This window comes from Sinocyclocheilus anshuiensis, unplaced genomic scaffold, assembly GCF_001515605.1.
Source record: "Sinocyclocheilus anshuiensis isolate Anshui unplaced genomic scaffold, SAMN03320099.WGS_v1.1 scaffold101, whole genome shotgun sequence".
Classification (NCBI taxonomy): domain Eukaryota; kingdom Metazoa; phylum Chordata; class Actinopteri; order Cypriniformes; family Cyprinidae; genus Sinocyclocheilus; species Sinocyclocheilus anshuiensis.
In genome coordinates this window covers 685,617-711,122 of record NW_015540892.1, presented here as the reverse complement: position 1 = coordinate 711,122, position 25,506 = coordinate 685,617, and the positions used below count along the sequence as shown (strand labels likewise).

Genomic DNA, 25,506 nt, shown 5'->3' with positions numbered 1-25,506 from the left:
TTCTCGCAATGGGAACAAATAGCTCCCGTGAGCGCAGCTTCCGCATGGGATTTCCCCAAGCAGGAAACGCTGTCCGTGTGGCTGTCATTGGCGTTCAGGGGAGACCCGCACGAACCGCAGTAACAGTGTGTCATTTGCAACAATGCCAATTTGCTCTTTTAGAAGCTCTTTTAGATATCGCCGGATGGCGGCAGGGGAACCGTGTGCTGAGCTGTGCTGAGAGGTCCCGATTCCAGCTGCAAAGGCATGTCAACGGCGAGCGGCTTCAGATCAGCTTGAGGACGTAGAGTCGTCGCTGAAAGAGAAGAAATTTGAGAATTCTGTGGCGAGCGCCCGCTTATATAGCCAGATGCCCCGCCCATTCTGGCGGGCTTTGGCTGGCTCCGCTGCCTAGCCATTGGTTCATTTTTTAAGCACTGCACGAACCAATGGCCATGCAGTTTCACTGCGTGAATGAAAAGGCTTCAGTTCAGGAGAAAAAGGCTTTTTTCCCATATGCGTCTAGCAGACGCAGTACGAGTATAGTATCGAAAGGGAACCTGGATATTTTAGGCAATATAGAAATCCTGGCAAGGGTGCGTCCCGTAAAAATGGCCCGTATGGTCACCCTAACTAAGACTAAATCAAAAATGCCTGTCAAAATTAACACTGCTAAGGGGGGCGGGGCTTACCGGTAGGTCAATTTTATTAAATATCTGAAGCGTTTTATGCTATTGCAGCAGTTAGAGATCCATTCGTATTAGATATATAGGTCCAGGTCGCTAAAGACCTGAATATGTAATAATGATTAATGGAAATATTTATGCATGTAAGGGTTAAATGAACAGATAGTAGCAACACTTTCAGAAGCAACAGTAATGGCTGATAAGTTTTTGCATAATGTAATGTTTATTTTCATGAACTTCAAACTCCCTGTGTGTTATTTCCTGTTCAAAAGTTGCACTTGCTTCAAATCGAATGGCAAATCTGCTGCATGCCCAGGAGACAGACAGGCTTGCTTTCATTGCCTGGATCCTGGGCACTTGATTTCCGAATGTAAAGGATGGGAAAAAAAGAATTTGGCTGTAAGAACAAAAAGTGTTGCACTCATAGAGTCATTACCTGGGGTAGATGAGACTGAAGTATTCTCCTATAAACTGTTTGAATGGGCATGTGCCTATATGTGTATGTAATTGTGGTTGTATGAATTGTGGTTGTCTGTGAGAATTCAAACAGAATAAGGCCCAGTCTTCACAACTCAAGCTACATCACAACATCATACACAGATATGCTGCAGTGAGCACGTAACACACTTCTGCAGTTGAACAAATAGACATATAGAACCCAGATTTCCCAAAGCAGATCTAGACAGGTGGTGCTGGGAAGGAAGAAGGTGTCAGAGAGAGAACTCTTGTAACAAGCTGCAGTGAGACCAACTTATCAGCAAAGGAATATTCAAGGCAAAAGTGTTAAAAGTGAGAGTGAAAAAGATATAAACTGATTAAGAACAGATTAAGGACCTGTTAGCTGACACCATGGAATATTTATTGTGACAAGCTAGCCGGCCAAAGACCTATCAGCATGCACCATGTAAAATGTTATAAAAAAAAAATATATATATATATATATATAAATGAAAGAAAAAGTGCTGGGAAGGAAGAAGGTGTCAGAGAGAGAACTCTTGTAACAAGCTGCAGTGAGACCAACTTATCAGCAAAGGAATATTCAAGGCAAAAGTGTTAAAAGTGAGAGTGAAAAAGATATAAACTGATTAAGAACAGATTAAGGACCTGTTAGCTGACACCATGGAATATTTATTGTGACAAGCTAGCCGGCCAAAGACCTATCAGCATGCACCATGTAAAATGTTATAAAAAAAAAAAAAAATATATATATATATAAATGAAAGAAAAATAATTTTAGTCGTATATAATTATTTACCATGTTGTTATGGATATGACAAGTTAGTTTGGTCGCAGTGGACTAGATATGCTTATGCTGCTGATACATAGCAAGCACAAAGCTGTTACAAAACTGTTAACACATGCACAGACATGCACCAGTTAGCATGTCAACATGCTGCTGTGGTTGCAAAAATACACACTTGAACATAAAATACAACCATCACCACCCCCGCTCTAGAGAGCCATGTCATCAATATGCACCTACTATATCTAGTGTCTGAAAAAATACTTATAGCAAGCATTTGATCAAACAGATATTTTTTTCAGATACATTTAGAGTTGTTTTTGTTTGTTTTTTTTGTTTATTTGAGATTAGTTTAAAGAACATTTGGTTTTTAGAATAGATTTATATTAATATGATTAGTAATTTATGAATAACTTACTGGAAAATGACCAGAAATGATGCAAGACTTCTTAAATATTACAAGTAGAGGGAGCTAGCAAGCTGACTGACTAGCAGAAGTCAAGGACCTATCAGCTTGTACCATGTAGCGTTAGACTGACTGTGCATATGTAATTTACATATATAATAGTTATTTTTTTAGTTGGATATTATTATATGGTGTTATACTGAAAAAAAATAAAGAAAATTGTACCCTGCCATTGTAGAAATGCTCTAATTGAACTATTATATGTGCTATTCAGCCATGGTTCTTCATTGTTATTCCAGAAGAGAAAGAATTCAGTAATGGGAATTGCCAAAAAAAAACAAAAAAAAAAACGGTTATGTGAGCTTGATGTCAGTCCCTAGAGGTGACCTCCTCTAAAATAAAATAAAATAAAATATTTTATATCAAATAAAACAACATTCATTAGGCTTCTGATGTGACTGGGACCTTTAACTTTTTTGAGTGTACATGATTTTACATGTTCAAAATTAAGTACTACAGTATTATTAGTCCTTACTAGTATTATCACTTTTAATGCTACACAGAAATAAAAGACTCCTTGACTCTGTTTCTAAAACACTGCCCTCCAAACGACACAGATATCAGTATACATGACCATACATGAGATTGAAACACCAGGGGCAGTTCTAGATCATTTAACAAACATTGTAAAGTACTGTTTAATTTGTATCATTGTATCTAAGGTCTTTCTGAGGGCTAAGCCCCCCTGAGGATGGTCTTCTAGGTAGGTTCTAGGTAGGTTTCTTAAAGGGGTCATATGATGCGATTTCAATTTTTCCTTTCTCTTTGGAGTGTTACAAGCTCTTGGTGCATAAAGAAGATCTGTAAAGTTGCAAAGACTAAAGTCTCAAATCCAAAGAGATATTTTTTTCTAAAAGTTAAGACTTGTCCACGCCCTCATAAAACGCCTCGTTTAAACACGCCCCCACATGTCTACATCACTGTGTGGGAAGATTTGCATAACGGCACCCAAATGTTCACGCAAAGAAAGAAGGCGTAACTTTTATTCTCGCTGTAGTATTGTTGTTGCCGCCGGCGCCATGTTGTGGAGATGTTGTTTGTTTAGTTGTGAAAGCGAAACTACTTTATTTGGCCTTCCAAAAGAGGACGATATCCGCTTCGTCATGCCTAGAGCTGATCCGTGCTGGTTGCTGAGGAAATACATCAACTTCGTGCTGTGGATCGCCGGATCGGCTTTCACTGTGGACGAAGCGAGTCCAGCCCGGGGTCGTCACGTTGTTGCCGCATGCCCGCCGGCCGCGCCGGCCGTGCCGTTCTCAAGCCCGTCGTGTGTGACGCATTTTATGGAAGAGTGTAGAGTAGGGCTTGTTGTTTGTCGTTTTTCCGATCACAAATGCAGACATGGTTTTATGTTTACGCGGCGCAATACGCAACACAACGCGTAAAAACACAGTATAAGCCATTATAATCAGTAATTATGTCCCCACTAGATGCAACCAGTGTTGGGAGTAACGCATTACAAAAGTAACTATATTACAGTAGTATATTACTTTTTGCTGTAACGGAGTAATATAACGCATTACTAATAAAATTTGGGTAATATTATTACTCGTTACAATCTCAGTAACGCACGTTACAACGACATATTTTAACTCAAAATTAAGTGGTGAATTTATTTACCAACACTCTATTCCCTGTTGTCTATTTCCTGTTGCTGTAATTCGATGGTTGAGATGGATTCTACATTTGTGAGATGGGCATACTGCGGGGTTGGAGAAGAGAAAGAATGCGGCGGACGAGCAACAAATTAAGTTTAACTAAAAAATAACAATCTGTTTTTATTAAAGCATAGTCTACATATTAAAAAGGAATTCATACGCACAATATATATTGACTTAAATCAGTGTTGGGAGTAACGCATTACAAAAGTAACGATATTACAGTAGTATATTACTTTTTGCTGTAACGCAGTAATATAACGCATTACTAATAAAATTTGGGTAATATTATTACTCGTTACAATCTCAGTAACGCACGTTACAACGACATATTTTAACTCAAAATTAAGTGGTGAATTTATTTACCAACACTCTATTCCCTGTTGTCTATTTCCTGTTGCTGTAATTCGATGGTTGAGATGAATTCTACATTTGTGAGATGGGCATACTGCGGGGTTGGAGAAGAGAAAGAATGCGGCGGACGAGCAACAAATTAAGTTTAACTAAAAAATAACAATCTGTTTTTATTAAAGCATAGTCTACATATTAAAAAGGAATTCATACGCACAATATATATTGACTTAAATAATTAACAGATTAACAAAACGAAAGAAAAAATACTTTGTCTTTTAAAAAGTAGTAAAATATGCTGCTGAGTTTTTGGTTCATTTTTGTGGTGCAGCGCTCTGCAAAAGTTCACGGAAAGGAAACCGATAGCATGTATAGTTATCTTTATTGAAGTGAATTAGGTTTAAATCATAGACGGTTTAAATCGCCGTCATGCATGAATGAATGATATTTTTGCAATTTTACACATAATAATCCACGATGATCACATTACACAAAACTGAAATTGCATGTCAAAATAACACATAGTCAATATATTTTGAGACCCCCCCAAAATTTCACAAATCACGTTTTCAGGGGAGCCCATGTCTTATTAACGGGAGCCGAGCTCCCCCTAGCTCCCCCGTAGTTCGCACCACACATTGCAGTTTCGAAGGATCTGTATGACCAAAAATTACGGAGTATTTTATGTTTCCGCTGTTCGATCGCGCCGGCGCCTCACACACAAACATACAGCATTGCAAGCGTTGCAGCCGTTCATTATCAGATTAAAATACAGTCAACCAAATATAGATACACTGGTAATTAAAATCGTCCATACAATCCGATAAATGCAGAGCACTAATTCCTAGTATGGGTCACCATACTTGGCCACATGTCACTTCACTTCACTTCATTCCTCTTTATTTACCGCTTTTATTTCTGAATGTAATTGCGGTTTGTGCTTGAAAGTGAAAGCAACTCAAAAGTAACTCAAAAGTAGTGTAACACATTATTGCAAGCGTTGCAGCCGTTCATTATCAGATTAAAATACAGTCAACCAAATATAGATACACTGGTAATTAAAATCGTCCATACAATCCGTGTCGTTCAGCCTGAGCTTGGGCCAAGCACATATTTGTTCATATGAAGAGTGTGATTTTTTATTTTTTATTTTTTTGCGGAAAGCCGATAAGTAAAGCATGGTTTACATAGTAAATAATAGTTTAGCATTCAAATACATCGCGAATATAGAAACATGGATTCGTGCCGAATGATAGAGGTAGACTGCGTGAGAACAAAGGCGTTTGCTTTCAATTTCGCTTTAAATTAATTAGTTTTGGCTGGTGCCCTTGAGCAAGGCACCGAACCCCCAACTGCTCCCCGGGCGCCGCAGCAAAAAATGGCTGCCCACTGCTTCCGGGTGTGTGTTCACGGTGTGTGTGTGTTCACTGCTGTGTGTGTGCACTTTGGATGGGATAAATGCAGAGCACTAATTCCTAGTATGGGTCACCATACTTGGCCACATGTCACTTCACTTCACTTCATTCCTCTTTATTTACCGCTTTTATTTCTGAATGTAATTGCGGTTTGTGCTTGAAAGTGAAAGCAACTCAAAAGTAACTCAAAAGTAGTGTAACACATTACAATTCAGAGACAGTATTATTGTAATGCAACTAATTACTTTCAAAAGGCAGTAATAAGTAATATATAATGTATTACATTTTGGAAGTAACTTGCCCAACACTGGATGCAACAAATGCCTTGTTTGTAATAAGTTTTATTGGTTTTGTCTCGCCGTGCTGGGAAACGGTATCACAGTGTGTTAAGGGGCGTAACATTTCCTTCACACGCTTAAGGTCTTCAGCCAATCACAACGCACTGGATAGCTGGCCAATCAGCATACACCTCGCTTTTTCAGAACGATGAACTTTGTAAAAATCTACGCGTTTCAGAAAGGCAGGGCATAGAGGAGCAACAATAATGTACATTATGTGGAAAATAATGTGTTTTTTAAACCTTAAACCGTATAAACACATTGCATTACACCAAACACACAACATAATGTTATTTTTAGCATCGTCATATGACCCCTTTAAAGCATCTTGAAGATGTTGACACAGTTCCTACTGACACACTACAGCAAAAGATAGAAATAACTGACTTAAAACCATTTATTAGATGGTGAAAATACTAGTGTTCTAATAATTTTAGCCACCACTGTATGTTAAGAAAAATAACACTGCTAGATTATTAATAATACATCATCAATGTTTTTAAAAAATAAACATTATTGAAATATGTTAGTTCCCTTTCAAAGTAGAACTTCAGCGCTGCATCAGCGCTGACATTATAGAAATTCCTCTTGTGTTGCCGGTGTCTGAAGCATGTGTGCAAACATGCCAATTCAACTGCCTGATGGCAGAGATGACAGAGCACCTACGTCATGGAATCCTCAGCTTCTTTGTCTTCAGGAACTATGTTTGTTGTTCGTGTGCCAAGAACTCAGTGTGTGTGTTTGAAAAACAACGTATCAGACTAGACTGCAAAGTTAAGAAAGTGTGTCATGCCATGCGAAAGATACATTTCAGCAGATCATATACACAAATTGTGTATCATCTGTTTAGGATCAGTGCATGCTCAGACAGCTCTCGAGGGGGCTCACAGTGAGGAAGCTCTACTCCAACCTGGCTCTCTTTAAGGAGCCAGGCAACTGCATGGGAGTCAAGGCGGATTTATTCAGTGAGCCCGTCTCCTCCCTTGCACTCATGTAGGAGGATTCATTGGAAATTATGACCCGTGCCACGGTTAGACTTAACTTAACTTAACTGGGAAGTCGTGGCCTAATGGTTAGAGAGTCGGACTCGTAACCCAAAGGTTGCGGAGATTGTAGGTGGGGGGAGTGAATGTACAGCGCTCTCTCCCACCTTCAATACCACGACTGAGGTGCCCTTGAGCAAGGCACCGAACCCCCAACTGCTCCCCGGCAGCATAAATGGCTGCCCACTGCTCCGGGTGTGTGTTCACGGTGTGTGTGTGTTCACTGCTGTGTGTGTGCACTTTGAATGGGTTAAATGCAGAGCTTTAATTCCAAGCATGGGTCACCATACTTGGTCACATGTCACGTCACTTTCACTTTCACTTAAATTGGGCAGTAGAGAAAGAGGAATCTGCTCCCGGCAGACTTGATGAATGTTTCTGTGCAGGTCATAAATGCACCCCTCCTGTGAGCCTTACATTTCTTCCTGATCTCCATGAGGAAGTATCGAGATTGTGGAAGAAACAGTTTTCTGTTCATGTATATGCTAACTCTGCATCAAATTGGCTGAGCATGGGCATGTGAGGATGCCCCATATGGAGGAATTGCTTGCTGTTGGTGCAGGGTGATATTGATATGCTTTCCTTGTATTTATTAAGGGCAGGCACGGGTAAAGAGCCTAGGCTTTACTACTTCTTGCATTCCCCCTTTTATCTGCGATATTTGAAAAATGTTCTTTAGAAGTTACTCAGACTGACTCAACAACAAATGTGTAGCCAATCAGCATTTGGGGCATATAACGTTGGAGGAGAGAGAACAAGCAAGAGAGAGTTTTGATGATTATGACTGGAAATTCAGCTCCATACGTGAGTAATACTGTCTGGAGCTGCCGTGCTGTTGGCAACTAACAACAAACTCTTGTTTGTATTTACTATTGTGTACTGTATGTTCATTTTTGTGTGTCATTCGTTCATCATCTGCACTTTATTTTTCGTGAAGCATTATTTTGTTGCGCATCTGCTTATGATTAACAGACATCCACTCTTGCATTCCCTGTGTAATGGAGACCAAGTAGTGAGATTTGTGCAGCTAAACCCCTGATTTCAAGAGGTGCACTGACGACTGTTAGAGAATGTGGTGTTTAGCGTCATTTTTAGTGCATTCATTGTGCATACCGGCAATCAGAGTTCAAGACTGACTCGGAGCAGGGCGGTTTTGGAGGAGGAGAAATGAAGAGAGGGGTCTGTTTGTTTGGGTTGATATCAAATATCAACAATGTCCAGCAGTGTTTTGAAAAATCGCTTAGAACCGCCAGGGTTCGCTGTATACCTAAAAGCGCAAGCGGGTAAATTTTACCCACGCACATGACAGCTGTTTTTGAAGACAACCAGAATTAGAAGGAAGTAAATACATATTTGTGTGGTGTAATAGGCTATTATAATACAATGTCATTAATCAATATATTAAGATAACCTATGTTATTTAAATTACTAAAATAGCCTATAGACAATAATGAGCAATAATAGGCCTAATTCACCATTCCAAATTTTGAACAATTATGAGTAACATTATAAAACGTCTAAATATGATATATTGATCGCCGTCAGATGCTGAGCCGACAGGACGCTCTACTGATCTCCCCACCAGCAGACCCTCCATCGCTCATATATTGGTCGCCGTCAGATGCTGAGCCGACAGGACGCTCTACTGATCTCCCCACCAGCAGACCCTCCATCGCTCATGGCATTTAGTAAATCGCCTTCTTTTACTCATTTTGTCTTTATTTATGAAACTGATAACCGCTAATTCAGTGAGTGAAAGGCATTGCATAGCAATGTACTATGTTAAAACATAAGCGGCACGAAAATAGTGATGTCCGGTTCGTGAACGAATCGTTCCATTTAACCGGTTCTTCTTAGTGAGCCAGTTGAACCAGTTCACCAAATCGGACTGAATTGTTTGAAAACCGTTCGCGTCTCCAGTAAGCATTAATCCACAAATTACTTAAGTTATTCACTTTTTTAACGTGGCTGACACTCCCTCTGAGTCGAAATAAACCAATATCCCGGAGTAATTCATTTACTCAAACAGTACACTAAGTGAACTGCTGTGAAGAGAGAACTGAAGATGAACACGAGCAGAGCAGCATGTGTGCAGCGAGCCGGATAACGAACGTACACGCCCACTGCTGGAGCGGTTCTCGTTCTCGAGTCAAGAACCGGTTGCATCGGTTTTCGGATCACCGGTCCACTCAACCGAGAACCGTTTCTTTTGGACACATCCGAATTGAGAACCGATGAGCTGATTCTCGTTCTCGAGTCAAGAACCGGTTGCATTGGTTTTCGGATCACCGGTCCACTCAACCGAGAACCGTTTTTTTCGGACACGTCCGATTTGAGAACCGATGCGCAAGCGCATGCGTGTAGTTTTTTCAAGAGGATGAAAAGCATGTTATCCAAGTATTTTGTTAAACATCAGAAAGTGTGATAATATAAATATATTTTATTTTACTTTTTTAAAAAAGATGAATGTATCTAATCTGTGTACTTTGTTCAGTTGAAGATTCTGTTAGGTTATAGGCCAAAGGGGTTTGTCAGTGAAGTTGGACAATAATTAAGACTCTATGTTTTATGTTTTTAACTCTACCCTATGTTTAATAGGAATAAGGGATGATTTATGAAATACCTGTACTGTAATTATAGTTAACGATGACACATTCACAAATTGAGTTTGTAGTAAATAGAACATGAACACGAGTAGAGCAGCTGATGATATACTGAACGTGCGTGCAGCGTACCTGTTAGAGCAGTTCTCGTTCTCGAGTTAAGAACCAGTTGCATCGGTTTTCAGATCACCAGTACACTGAACCGAGAACCATTTCTTTCGGACATGTCCGATTTGAGAACCGATGAGCTGATGATACTGCGCATGCATGATTCAGCGTGAAGCTACCGAACAGACTGCCTACTATGACTGACACAGCACGTCTCTGAACTGAACTGGTTCTTTTGGACAACTGATTCTGTGCTAATGTTATGAGCGCGGCGGGACTTGAATGAAGGGCAATCTGGCGAAACGTAAGTTTATTTAATAACAAATACATCGCAATGGATTATGTATAGTAAGTGGATTATGGTTTCTGCGCTGATGACAACTAATTTATTTACTTTATATCTTCAAGACTTAAATCCTCGTATGCACATCACTGCCTGTTACTGTATTTGGGTGCTTAGTTGCAAAACTTAATTGTAAACTTTTCAGATCATGATTATGATGTTTTAACTGACTGAAGTTATGATTACTGATATTTGAATGTGTATTTTCATCCCGGCCCGGGACGATAGACTTGACATCATTACGTCATTGCGAATGACGTCATTACGTTAGGTCGTAAAAGAACCGATGAACCGTTTTTTTGAACTTGTTCATTGAAACGAACTGTCCGAAAGAACCGGTTCGTGGAAAAGAACCGGACTTCCCATCACTACATGAAAATGACAGCCTCGAACATACAGGCATTATATAGCGGGTAAATTTGACCCGCGCTGGCGCTTATAGGTATAAATGACCCGTTTTTTGATCTGGTTTTATCTAAACAGTTTTTAACAACAGGGGATTGTAAATCACACAATTGTAGTAAAAGTCAGTGACTGTGAGACTTGAATGTTTTATTAAAAATCTTTTATGTACGTTTTAAAAACAGCCACGGGTAATATTTACCCCGTGGCGGTTCTAGTGTTAATATTATCCATTCTCTACCTGTAGTTAATAAGTGCAGAAAGGGAGATAGGCCAATCATGCCTTTTACGTTCCATTCCCTGATCTGCCGTTCTCTTGGTGGATGTAGCACTGATGTGCTTCTTTTGTATCACTGTTAGTGTCCCCCTGGTCTATCTGTTACTCTCCTCTAATACAACAAGTACAGAGAAAGTATCTATGTGCTTCACCGTTATCACAAACAAATGGACGTGTACGGATGAGGAGAGTGTGCATTACTGCCACTTGCATCCCACTTCCTCATCTGTTGCATCTTCAGTATGTACCTGGAAGTGATAGTGTGGACATGGTGGGAACTATGTTAACACCTTTCCTAATGGTTCATTAGGAGTAACAGAATGACAGAGTATAAAAAGTGGACATAGTTGCATGAGCGGCTGACTCTCTGTCCTCCCATCAGTACTTTGGCAGAAAGTGAATATGTGTCTACGTCTCCTAGCTAGAACTGTAGGAATACACAACTATCAGCCAATGAGGGCCATATGGTAGAGAGTAACTGAGAGAGGTACTACAGCTCCTCACTATCTCAATAGCCCCTCCAGTTTACACTGGAGGTAGTCCAGCCCATTCCCTAGGACACCTGACTAACAGGTGAAGCACTTCCCTAGGGTTTCTGTGGCAAAATCTTTCAACGGAAGTAGCAGGTGTCAGCTAGCATTGTTCTTGGTTCTTGCTGATCGACGATGGAAGAGCATAAGAGTGTAGAGCTGCTGTAGGCAATTCACTCTCTGTGCTCATTTGCCAGATCCCCTGAAAGTACTTTTGCCATTTCGAGGAGACTTGAGGCTAGAGCAGACAGTTGAGAGATGCAACTAATGTGCTAAAACCCAGGCAATTAAAGCACAACGAATTTAATGTTATTATAATGTCTTGTATTGGCTTGGCAAACTTGTACTTAACTATTTTCAAGGGCTTCCCCCTCATAGTCAACTAACCCGTTTGTCAACAAGAAGAGGCTTAGTCGATCAAAATTTTATTAGTTGCTTAGTGGCAGGAAAAAAAATCCACAGAAAGTGGCAAAGTCACGTAGTCCATGACGGACAGATTATTAACAGCTGGTCAGGGTAGTAATTACAGTACATCGGTCGGGACAAGCAAACGTTTATTTCGTTCATCAACCTCAAAGGTGGCTTATCATATGAAACATGTAAGTAGTAACATCATTACATGGCTGCTTGCTTTAATTTTAACCTAGAAAAATGTGCACTATTCAAGTGTTTGTGCAGAGTGTGCGAAGTTGAACAGTAGCATGCTCACTGCATGACAGTTAACTTGGAGGTGCCGGCATGATCATTTGCATTTAACTTAAAATACTCGGTCACACTTTATTTTAAGGTCCAATTCTCGCTATTAACAAACCATTAACTAAGACTTTTGTCTCAATAAACTCCTAATTTGCTGTTTAATAATAGTTAGTAAGGTAGTTGTTAAGTTTAGGTATTGATTAGGAATGTAGAATATGGTCATACAGGATATGTGATTTATATGTACTAATAAACAGCCAATATGTTATTAATAGGCATGCTAATAAGCAAATAGTTAATACGTAGTGAGAATTGGTCCCTTTACTAAAGTGTTACCAAATACTAATTTTTGGTCATACAGATAAGAGTAATATTTCGAATTTGTAAAAGGTCCGCTTTCATTTGTGTGCACTCAAAATAAAAACAAAATGTTGTGCTTTTGTAAAATAATGAAAGCAAACAAGGTGTGCTTTCTGCTGCCGTATAGTTCTCTGTTAACTTGAACGTGTCAAAAAAAGAAAAAAAAAACTGTGCTTGCCTCACAGACATGAAAAAATAGCTATAGAAAGTGAAATGTCTACTTTTAAATGAACCAATTTAAATTGAAATCAAATAGTTTTAGTTGATTTAATCTGTATGAAACATGCACGTCCACTGTGGAGATGATGAGTCAGTGTCGTCGACTTCGTCACTGCAGCCGAAAATACAGAAAACACTAGTTTATCAATGAATTATTATGATGTTAAGGCAGGCTTCTTGCTGCTTTTTCCTTGTAGCATTCATTATCATTACTTCTGTGGCACGCTGTTGCAAGCTTTATGCGTGCGCTTGAGCGCTGATAGGCTATAGGCTCATTATTATGAATTACATGGTTTTATTAATATAAACGTGGGATTAGTCGACTAATCACTTAAAATGAACAACTATTAGTTGATCAGAAAAATCTTTTGTCGAGGGCAGCTCTACTATTTTGTATATTAAGTGTTTTCATAATTGTTTTCGTTTTTCATGATTGATCATTGCTGTCACTTCTGAGTACTTGAGTACTCATGCCTATCCCTAATGTTGAAGAGAGAATCAGTATGCGGAACAAACTACTTTTGTGAAGAAACAGCTTATTGTTAAATGAACCGACAGCCTGTCCACTAATCTTCAATTTTTCACAAATATTTATTTTGGAGTGAGATATATATGGACTTTACAAGAAAAAAAAAGTTTTATAAGAGAAGTGACAAACAACCCAGCAGGCACAGGATGTCAATATAATGTCAGGTTGTATTGACAGACATTGCATTTTGGTTGAGAATGAAAATTGGGTTGACATCAGTATTTGATGCCAATTTGACGTTGACTTAATGTTGGATTTTGGTCACACAACCTAAAAACAACAAATATCAATGTCAGCTGACATTGGTATTGGACATCAAATTAACATTGACATTAGATGTTGAATTGACATTGAAGTTTGGTCACCCGACGTCACAAACGAAATGTAACAAATTATGACGTTGTGTGCCAGCTGGGTATTCAGTTATGGCACTACTTACTTGTTTCTAAGGTATCCATAAACTGTGACTGATTGTTGTAAACTTGATTCAATTATGTCAAGGCTATAATCTGTTTGGTTTAAGAGGCACACATTATCCTAGATGACAGTTATGCTTTCTCCAGCTTGGTATGTTCTCATGTAATAAAATCTCTGCTTGTAAATTTTTATGAAACAAATTATAAATATTTAATAAGATTTAATCACTGAAAGATTTGTTTTGTTGGTTTCAAAATAATTTATTTAAAAATGCTTTACATTACATCAATGCTCCAAGGAACAGATTTACTAACAGCATTTGGCGTCAAACCAAACTCTTGCATATGCGATTTTAGGAGTTTCTCTTAAAAATTACAATTTATGGGAGGAGAGTAGGCTATTTAAATCAATCACGCAAGGTAATTTACTAAGTTTGGGGTAGTCAGCTTATGGTATTTGCACCATTATTTAATGCTGAAAAACTTTTAGTTTAAAATGTTTTAACCTATTTTGCACCTGTGTTGTTACTGTACATTACATGCACCTGATTATGATCGGCTATGCTCGTTTGGGACTGTACATGTCACAAATCCGGTCCGTGGCTTTCCATCCGATTGCCACCAGAGGTCGCTCTTCCATCTTATTGACTCTCAAACTGCACAGACTGATATACCTGGACTACATTTCCCATCACCCATTGCACTAATGACACACACAGCTGTAACCAATCTAAGACACTTTATAAGCCATGGACTTCCTCCTTCAAATCGCCGAGTATTGTAAGCGCATATCGCTACCCTAGCTGATAGCTACTTTACGGAGCCTGCTCTAGTTTTCATAGTCTGGTCATTGTCATTGTCTTGCCTTGCCTGCTTTCCCGTGTTCGGATTCTTGCCTGAGTATTTTGGATTACCCTTTCGTCTTGTCTTTTGAATTATGTTTGCACCTTGCCTGGACTATTGCTCGTGTTCCTCAGATTACCCCTCTTATCAAGCCCTCTGGATTATGTTCGCCATCAATTGACCCATGCCTGTTTAATGGATTACTCTTGTGTCTTGCCTGTGCCATATCTTTTTGCTGGTGTTCGACCCGGCCTGTTTCTGACTATGTCTTCTAATAAAGCTTTGCAAATGGATCCGCACATCTCACGGCTCGTTCGCCCCATAAGAGTACACTAATTTGCGCTGCTATTTGTAGATTCCGTTATTCATCATTATGGAAATACGCTGGCTCCATCTGCGTTCTTTTATTTTCACATTATTAGTAGATTTTCATTGTTATTAGAATTTTCCACTCCTATTGCCACTTTTATGGGATTGCACTCTAGCACTAATTTGCACTGTCTAGAAAATATGGCCCCAGATATTTCTAGATCTTCTGCTGTGCTTGAAGTTCTGTTCTGCATCAATTTTAATAAACTTCACTGTATGACAAATATTGTCAATTAGTAGAAAAAAAGAGGAAACAGGCAAGGACAGTGTGATGATGGAAGAAACAAAAGATTAATAGGTGGCTAGTGAGTTAGTCCAACTCTGTGGTATTTTGGTCAAGCTACAGTAGCTACCCCACTTCATTCTTGTATGTCTGCAATCCAAAGAGTTTTCTTTTTTTTGACACTAGTTCCTACAGTAGGTAGGGTAAAATAGCAGGCTAATGTAAATTTGTCTTTGTATGGCTAATAGTATGTGCACAGACATAACTAAATTTAATAATAAATATGGGTGTTTTGATGTTTCACATTGTTTAAATAAAAATGTCATATCAAAAACATAAATTCAGTAACCAGACTTGGATAACCAGAGATAATGAACACAGACCACTTGACGAGATATCCAAGGAGAGGTGCTGAAGCCTAGTATATCACCAACATATTAGTAAAATAATAAAATCTGTTCTAATGGCAGTACTGACCTTTGCAGACCAGGCCCTCCTTCGTCAAAGCCTGCTTGCATACTGCACAACTCTTGGCCTTTTTAAAGGTCTTAGCCTTGAAGGTGTGGGAATGAACAGCCTCAAAATCTTCTGGCTAAAGAGGCAAAGAGGGAGAGAGTGTTAGAATGCATTCAATTAGCTAAACAAGTCCTTCATTGTTTTAAGTCTTACAAAAATGTCACAGATAATTTGAAGTAATTGTAGACTTGTATCGTTTTATTCTTTCATTGTATGACAGAAAGGAAGTCAACATTACTGTTCCACACACACAAACATAGTAACTGTTTCACACACACAAACATAGTACACATGTATTAAGTCCCTGTGTCGCAAAGCCATTTGGTCAAGGTAATGAAAAGTGTGATCCTCAGCATTTTCAGCTGTACTATCTCCCTAAATCTTAATGGCTTTTGTCACACATTGACAAGACCATTAAGCACAGGACAGCACAGCCTGGCATAGTGACCTTGGCTGTGGAAAACCAGAGAGAAGGGTGGCTGGACACTCATTGGACATTCACTAAAATACATTTTTGCTTAACTTAGGACCATCAAGCATAGCATTTATTCAGAATGGGAAAGATTTCAGTGACCTTGAAGAGAGGCATGTACATTTATATGAATCATCATGGGTCCAAACACATGTGTGGAGAACATTACTAAACAAGCCATATCTAAAAAATGGATTCTGTGTATGCTATGCATACAGTTGTTTTGGTGTCAAACGGTCAAACACAGCAAAACACATTTAACTTTTACCTTTTTTTCTAGTTAATTGGGCAAATGGCCTAGGAGGAGTTAAAAAAAAAGGTTTTCAAGTTCACAATGGCAGAAAATGTTTCTTGAACAGTAGAAAACCTCCAGGCATAGTCAATTATTAAAAGAGGAATTTAGATTCTAGGCCAGTACACAGTGTCATTCAGGCATCCTGCATGTATATTGAAAGTTTCAATACTTAATATTGCTAGTAATAGTTTCAAGACAATGATTAATTGATTAACTGGCTGCTGAAGTTTAACCTGATTTTTTAATCAAGTAGTTGAGAAGTAATTTTTGTAGCACCCCTAAGACAAAAACTGGTGGAATTTTGCTTCTGTTTTCACACAGGCGCTGTGAGGGGAAAAACACTGCTTCAACTGTCCGGTACTCTCACGAAGGGCAACCAAAATTTCTGACAGAATTCCATCAGACCATCTGATTGCCGCTCGGGAGATGCTAATCGCTTCTTGTACCCCCTGTACACTGCACGTTAAAAAACGCACAAAGTTGAAATTTGGCACAAAAAAGAGCTGCACGAGTCAGAACTTGGGTCAAAATCAGATGAAAATCACACAGTTTATGCCCAGCCTTAGTTACCCTCATTAGTTTCTATAGTAATTCATTAGCTCCTCCCTATCCTTGTTAGTGTCACGTGGCTGTGTCGAGGAACTTTTATAATCTTACAAGCTTTTATAAGCTTTTATAAGCTTTTATAATCCACAAGGGTAATATCCAGACAGGACAGGTAGCTACACACAAGGTTAGACACTTTCGATCAAGATCCAACAAACACACACTGAACAGACAGGAACTTAAATACACAGGCAAATGAGGATAATAGAGACCACACAGGTGAACCAAATGTCCCGAGGTGGCAGATGGTCGACGACTGACCAAGGCAGAGCCGGAGGGATGAGGGAGCCCGGCGGGGCTGGTGACCTGACAGGCCATGGTGGAGATAAGGGAGATAGGAGCCATGGTGGAGCCTCTGAGTCGAAGGGCCAAGGTGGAGTCCGGGACTCGGAGGCTGGAGGCAGAGACATGGGATCCTCCAGCCATGATGCCGATGGAGACTGACCCGCAGTGAACCCACAACATAGATGGTGGGCTGAGGGGCTGACAGGAAACAGCGGCAAAGGGGCAGAAGATGGCAAGGCTGAGGAAGCAGTAATGATACGAGGAGGCAGGAGAGGGAGGATGGGTGTTAAATCATGACAGGTAGAGTGTTCTGGGATCCGAGATCGCGACTCCCAATACCGAGAGCGTAGCGGATAGGGGAACGACCTCTGTTGTCGTGGTAGGACAGACAGACAGTTCAGGGAAGACAAACTGACCTCCATGATCATGATGGGACAGGTAATTCTTAAATGGCCTACTTGGCCATAATAGGACAGGCAGAGAGTTCAGACGATGACAGAAGAAGACAGGGTATATTAGAATAACAGTCTATTAAGTCTCCCGAGTCCTGCCTCAGCTCACCCTCAGCGGTGGTACAGTGGGTGGGGCTTTCCTCTGCGCCCTTGCTGTCTTATCCACCGTCGCGTGCATTCTTGCCGGCTCTCGCACCTGGTCAGATGTCGTGTGAGGCTCTAGCTCCGTGGTGATCCTTAGCTCTGTCGCTCTCTCTGGCGATGACTCATTGGTCGCAGCGGGCTGCAGTGGGCTCTAGCTGATGCTTTGTGCAATGGGGTGATGGTGGGCTGGGCTCTGGGTCCAGAGTGGGGCTGGTGTTGTCGTCCACTGATCCGACAGTCATGGACGAACCGCGTGAAACCAGCACCCACTCCACTTACTCTGCAAAGCTCCCTCGAGGGCCCTCCCCGGACAACTGCGCACATGTGGCGGTGTTGAGGCCAGTGTGTAGGAACGTGCATAGGCAGTAGTCTGGGAAGGTGGTCCGATGGAATCGGAGACCTAGGAATTCTGTATGCATGGAAGGCATACAGTCGCAGCCCAAGTACACTTACATATAATGCAAGGTTATTGAGATAAGTAATGTTTTAGGTTTTAGGTCCATTGACAAAATCTAGTACCTTGGCCATTTTAGCGCGAAGGTCTCTCTAAACACACTCATTTGCATGAGTGCTTTGGTAGTGCACAACTCAGTAGGCCTTATGTCCAAGATGGGGTGGAAACCACTGTTTTTTATCAGTGCCTAGGCAGTAGCCTGCTATGCTTCCATATAATGTCACAGTAACAAAGCAATTTGTGCTTAAAACAAGGCAAACCGCTGCTTGAAGGCAGGGACACATACTATGAGAGTCAGGAGGAGGGGCTCTAATTCTGAAATGTTTTTGAGCATGCATACATACAGATTTATGCCTATGTACAGTATGTATATATGTACAGATATATATTTTGACCTAACAAGCTGGTAAATTTGCTTTTTTCATGTTCCTTGGGTTTGGAATAAATTGCAAAATGTACTAAGTTTGGATATACTGTACTACCACCTTTGAACACTTTTTAATGTATTTTGCGAACTTTTTTTTAAAAGGAGACCAGTAATTGTTTTCTTGATTTGACTGTAATTAGTGACTGAATATGAGTATTTGTAGTACTGTTGTTGTATGATTCATTCAAACATCCCTCTCACTGAGTCCTCAGTCAAATTGTGCTCAGTTGTTCCCTGCCAATGAGCTGTTTCAGGGCACCAGAATAATTTTACATCCCCCCCCCCCCGCACACACACACACTCTGTACTAGCTTTGTGTGTTTTAGCCAGCTTGTTTAAAACATGTTTAAAACTTTAACAATTTAATTATTATTGCTATTTTTAAATGTAATCAAACAAAATTTGAAAAGTTCCTTACATTTTTTGGCAAACAACAGAGGTTTAGAGTGTAAATAAAAACATGGATAAAAAATTTATATTGTGTGATATTCCTTAAAAAAATAATGTTTTAATAAACTGTTAATATTTTTATTACTTTGAGATATACATTCTTTTTTGTCATAATTTCTTCAAGTTAAACCAAACTTTTATTTTGGTTGTAGTTGCAGTGAAGACTTTTGAGTTTCTGTGTGTATCTGACGATAATTTTCTCAAATGACGTTGAAATGTTGAAATGCACATCCATATCAGCCCTGGAGATGAAGTTCATGCAGCAGGTTGAGGTGTTGGAAATGATGGGTTCCTTCTTGCTTACCCTGAACTGAGATCACTCTGTGTTGTGCAAACAGCAACTAGCAGATTAAATTATACACAAGCAGAATGGAACAAAAATAACTTAAAGACAGCTACCCTCTCACTCCATAATTCATATAGACGAACAAAACTTGAAGAGAAATGATTGCATTACTCTATCTGTTATACCTGGAATGGTCTATGTAGACTAAATGCTTTTTATAATATTCCATAAGTAAAAAAAAAACAAAAAAAAACAATGCTTTACTTACAGTACACACTAAAACAGACTTCAATTCCAACCCTGCTCCAACACACCTGCCTGTAATTATCAAGTAACCCTGAAAACATTGATCAGCTGGTTTCGGGGTGTATTCCAGAAAGCAAGGGTAACGTACCATCTGCTAAACCCTGAACTCTCGGTTGATTAACAAAAACCTTGCTTACTTGAGGTATGCTGGATCCAAAAATGTGTCCAGGAGTTAGTTCATTCAACACATGTTAGTGGTTAAGACACAAGACATTCTGAACAGAGAATAAAGAATAACAAATTATATTGTTGGTTTGATGCTAATTACATAATAAGTCATGTCAGATATGTATTTTTATTAAAGAAATACATTATAGAAAATGCCGACCCATGATGTGTGAGATGATAATATTAAATGAAACAAATATATAATATAATAAACTAAAAATTAACTTGTTATAATAGTGTTTTATAATTTATAGATAACGTCTCTAGGTTACGTATGTAACCCAAGTTCCGCGAGGGAATGAGATGCTGCATCGAACGCGTTGGGAATGCCTTCAGCGTGACCACACTCTGAATCACATGTGGTTAAGACACAAGACATTCTGAACAGAGAATAAAGAATAACAAATTATATTGTTGGTTTGATGCTAATTACATAATAAGTCATGTCAGATATGTATTTTTATTAAAGAAATACATTATAGAAAATGCCGACCCATGATGTGTGAGATGATAATATAAAATGAAACAAATATATAATATAATAAACAAAAAATTAACTTGTTATAATAGTGTTTTATAATTTATAGATAACGTCTCTAGGTTACGTATGTAACCCAAGTTCCGCGAGGGAATGAGATGCTGCATCGAACGCGTTGGGAATGCCTTCAGCGTGACCACACTCTGAATCACATGTGTAATCAGTCCAATGGATGGGCGAGACGTCACGGGCGAGGTGACGTAGAGACCATGGAGCTTAAAAGCATGTGTGGTGGATACAGCGGCAGCTTCTGGTGGAATGAAGGAAGCGCTCGCAGGGATGCTGGAAGTATGGCAATGAGACGCAGCGTCTCATTCCCTCAGGGAACTAGGGTTACATATGTAACCTAGAGACGTTCCCCTTCAGGAACTCGAGCTGCATTGAACACTTTGGGAACGAGTATGCCCACACTGCCAGACTTGCAAGTCCCTGCCTAGTGTGGAAGAGCACAGCTGAGGCGAGAGAAAAAGCCTGCGCAAAATGCAGGTATAGAATCTGACAAGTAAACGTAGTGGACATCCCGCAGAATCCTGAAGGCCAACTTCTGGAGGAGTGAGCCTTGACCCCCAAGGGAGAGGGGAGATCAGAGGACTCAAAGCTATGGATAGCATCCAAATCCACCACTTAGCATAAGCTTCTCCTGGCCGGAGGCCTCAGCCTCAGTGCACCGTGGAGGAAACATGTAACTAGTGGGTCTCTCCCGAAAGACCGACCACCGAGAGGGGCATGGTAAGCAGCTAGGGCTGCCACAGAAACCTTCAAGGTGGAGTGGGATAACCCTGTGGAGAACCGTACCTGCAAGAACTCCAGCACTGAACTAACTGGGCAGTTAACTGGGTCGAGCTGGCGGCTGCCACGTCAAGAAGTGAAGGTTCACTTCAAGGAGTACAGTTTCCTCATGGAGGGAGTACTGGACTGGAGAATGGTCTCAGCAACCTCAGTTGAGAGACCGGAACTTATGAGCTGTGTCCCCTCAGGGGCCACATTCACAGTTCCAAAAACTCTGGGTGAGGGGAAGACCCCCCCTCCTGAGAGAGGAAATCCCTCCTGATGGAAATCTCCCACGGAGAGCCTTCGAGAAGGGAAATCAGGTCCGAGAAGCATCCTCGGCCCGGCTAGACTGGGGCTAACTGTCCGGCGCACTCTCTCCAGAACTCCCGGGAGCCGAGCGATCGGGGGAGGTGTACAGACAAAGCCTCGGCCAATTCTGTTTCCAGATGAGCTCCACCAACTCGGGCTAGAAACACGACCAGCATCTCCAGGCAGTAGATATGCCATGTGAGATGGTGGCCACTTCACAGACCATGGGCTGACCGCACCATCCGGTGAGGGAGGCATCCGTCATTAGCATACGCAATGACAAGGAGTCCCCAACTCCGGGCCCTGAGACAAGAACCAAGACTTTCTCTACATGTCTAAGGCACGAAAGCGTCGCCGCGTGACCTTGATCATGCGAAGTGGGTTGCCCCTTGGGGAAAACCCCTTGGTCTTGAGCCACCACTGTAGGGGTCTCATGAACAGCAGGCCAAAAGGTATCCCATTGGACGCAGCTGCCATTAGACCCAGCAGTTTCTGAAACTGCTTGACAGTGAGTGACCCGGCCTTCTCTCACTCTCACGACTGCTATAAGAATCGACTCGATCTGAGCAGGAGACAAATGTGCCTGCATTGCGGTCGAATCCCACACCACACCCAGATAAGTGGTTCTCTGTAATAGAGAAAGCACACTTTTCTTGGCGTTCAGCCTTAACCCCAGCTCTTTCATATGGGCGAGAACGACATCTCTATGCCGAACCACCGTCTGCTCTGATTGAGCCAATATCACACCAATTGTCAATATAATTCAGTATGCGGATGCCCTGGAGTCGCAGTGGAGCCAGAGCAGCATCAACATACTTGGGGAAAGTGCGGGGTGAGAGTGCAATAAATGGCAACAAAAGGAAGAACCCGGTATTGGTAAGCTTCGCCCCCAAAGCGAACTTCAGGAACTTCCCGTGTTGAGGAAGGATGGTAATCATGCATCTTCAGATCCATCGTGCAAACCAGTCCTCGGACCTGATCTGAGACACGACCTGATTTAAAATAGGATGCAATCACCCCTGCAGAGAATCGAGCCTGCAGAAACTCCAGCACTGAACCGATCTGGCAGTGAACTGGGTCAAGCTGGCGATCTCTGCACCAAGAAGTGAAAAGTTTCCACTTTAGAGTGTACACCCATCCTTCTTTGGAACAATGAAGTACCGGCCTCTCTGCGAGAGTAGGCACCACCTCGATGGCCTCCTTCCTCAGGAGAGTGTTTACTTCCTGTTCCATTACCAGAGCCTGCAGTCTGCAGGACCCATTGTGAGACATTTGGCAGAAGTCTACACACTGCCAGAAAGTCTACTAAGGGAATCAGTCCCTTGAGACTGACCTCTGGTGTACTTAGAGTGGCTAGCTGCTCTAGAGACCTCCATAGAGCCGCTACATTTCCGGGCGGATGCTGAGAGATGCGCTCGCTGGGGATCGCTGTACCCTGAAGCACCGGAGGTGGCAGGGTTAACAGATCGGTCTCTTGAGGGCACTAAGGAGAGATGGGCACTGTATGATGAGGTGTACACTGCTCTTCCCCAGAGGGGCCCGCCCTCAGAAGTCCTGGGCCATAGGCGTGAGGACGTTTTAGTCTAAGACTATCCAGCAAAAATGACAGTCCGCAGATCCGCCCTTCTGTTTAAAAGCCTTCGGCCTGGGAGCGTCACTCTGACTCCTGATATTCTGGGAGAGTACGAGAAGCGACGAGCTATAACACAGCTCACCTCATCACCCTCCACGGAGGAAGAGAGGTGTGCTCTCACTTGAGAAATTTTTTTTCCCAAGAGCTCACTGCATTTAGAAAGTGAGGGAGGAGAAAGGGTGAAGCCTGACTCCGGTCCCTACCAAATAATATAAACATATATATGTGTATATATATATAGTAGTCGTTTATGTTAAGCGGTTAGTCGACTAATCGCACATTTATATTAATAAGCCATAAATCATAGTAATGAGCGTTTAACTGCCTATGTAGCGCACCTATAAGGTTTGCCACACAGCGCACTGGCATAAGTAATGATTATGAATGCATCAGGAAAAAAAAAGCAAGGAGACAGCCTTAACATTTTAACAATTCGTTGATAAACCAATGTTTGCTGTATTTTCGGCTGCAGTGATAAATTGACGATGTCCTCAGTGGATGCGCCTATATTAATGTTTCATACAGATCACATAACCTGAGAATAGTTGTTTTCCATCTGAATTGGTTCGTTTAAAAGCATACATTTCGCTTTCTATAGATAGGCCTATATTTCTTATGCCTGAGGCAAGTATACACGGAGTTTCGTTTTATTATTTGACGTGCTCAAGTTCAAAGACCGTGATGAAACGGCAGAACGCGCACCCTGTTTGCTTTCATTATTTCACAAAATCACAAAGTTTTTTTTGTTATTGTGACTGCACACAAATAAAAGAACAGTCTTTCAAGCTTACAAATATGTATAACTCCTATTTGTATGACCAAAAAATGTTAAGTGCAAGTGATCACACCGCTTCCTCATTCCGCACAAACACTGAAATAGCGCACATTTTTATAGGTTAACGTTAGAGCGAGCGGCCATGTGAAGTTGCTACTACTTACATGTTTCAGATGATAATCCATATTTGAGGTCGATGAATGATAGGCGAGCGTTTGGATGCCCTGGCCGATGTCCTGTATATTACCGCATAGAGCAGCTGTTAACGATCTTTCGTAGCAGAATGCATGACTTCGCCACTTCCTGTGGATATTTTTTTTTTTCTGCGACTAAGCGACTAAAAAAAATGTGGTCGACTAAGCCTTTTCTTGTCGACTAACGATTAGTCGACTAAAAGGGGGGCAGCCCTAGCTCATATGCAAACAATATCAATCTCCTCAGAGAAAGATAGCTGCAGCAGCAAGCTCTCACTCAAAGGGGGAAGAGATCGCAGCGTGGGATTCCGAACCCCAAGAGAGAGCGCTAGATCTAGGGAGCGCAGGCGGAGAAAGGTGAGCCCATCTCCAACCCGTCCACTAAATCCATGTGCGATCGCCGCTATCTCAATCGCCGCCATGCCTCAGCAGCAGCAGGACTGGAACCACAAGATCATAAGCACGGACACACTCCTCGAAGCGTGCCTGGCGGGAGCAGAGCATTTGCAGCAAGCCGAAGCACAATCAGCCCCCTCGAGAGCTGACTGTGCGAGCTCCGCTCCCAAACAAACAACACATAAACAGTCTAAAATGCTGTCTGCTCTCGCCCTTATATGCTTGTCTTTCGCCTTTGACATGGCTTATGCTTTTACTGGGACAGACAACATTAAATAGAACTGACACACACAGAGTGCTTCGCTGAATAACAGAAGCTACCGCTGTATCCACGGCACGTGCTTTTAAGCTCCCTGGTCTCTATGTCACCCCGCCCGTGACGTCTCGCCCATCCATTGGACTGATTACACACGTGATTCAGACCGTGGTCACGCTGAAGGCATTACCAAAGCGTTCGACGCAGCTCGAGTTCCTGAAGTGGAACTATTATATATGCCAATAAAATAAATATATTAACCATATTAGAATAATCATTCAACTCAGAGTATGTTCCTGGTTAAGACTCAAGACATTCTCAACAGAGCGACGAATCGACGAGTGACTTTGGAAACGGACGCTAAGAAAAAGTGTGACATGCTGTTTCTCCTCGAGAGCTGACTGTGCGAGCTCCGCTCCCAAACAAACAACACATAAACAGTCTAAAATGCTGTCTGCTCTCGCCCTTATATGCTTGTCTTTCGCCTTTGACATGGCTTATGCTTTTACTGGGACAGACAACATTAAATAGAACTGACACACACAGAGTGCTTCGCTGAATAACAGAAGCTACCGCTGTATCCACGGCACGTGCTTTTAAGCTCCCTGGTCTCTATGTCACCCCGCCCGTGACGTCTCGCCCATCCATTGGACTGATTACACACGTGATTCAGAGT

At 41.3% G+C, this 25,506-nt stretch overlaps 1 protein-coding gene across 1 annotated transcript in view; it reads right to left on the bottom strand.

The window, feature by feature from the left end:
• The window catches only part of LOC107688818 (tensin-1-like), a 103,509-nt gene that overhangs the window by 54,664 nt on the left and 23,339 nt on the right, over nt 1-25,506 (bottom strand). The window contains exon 2 of the mRNA XM_016486597.1: nt 15,575-15,689. Within this exon, the coding sequence (XP_016342083.1) occupies nt 15,575-15,689 (115 nt within the window). The remainder of the gene's footprint in view (nt 1-15,574; nt 15,690-25,506) is intronic.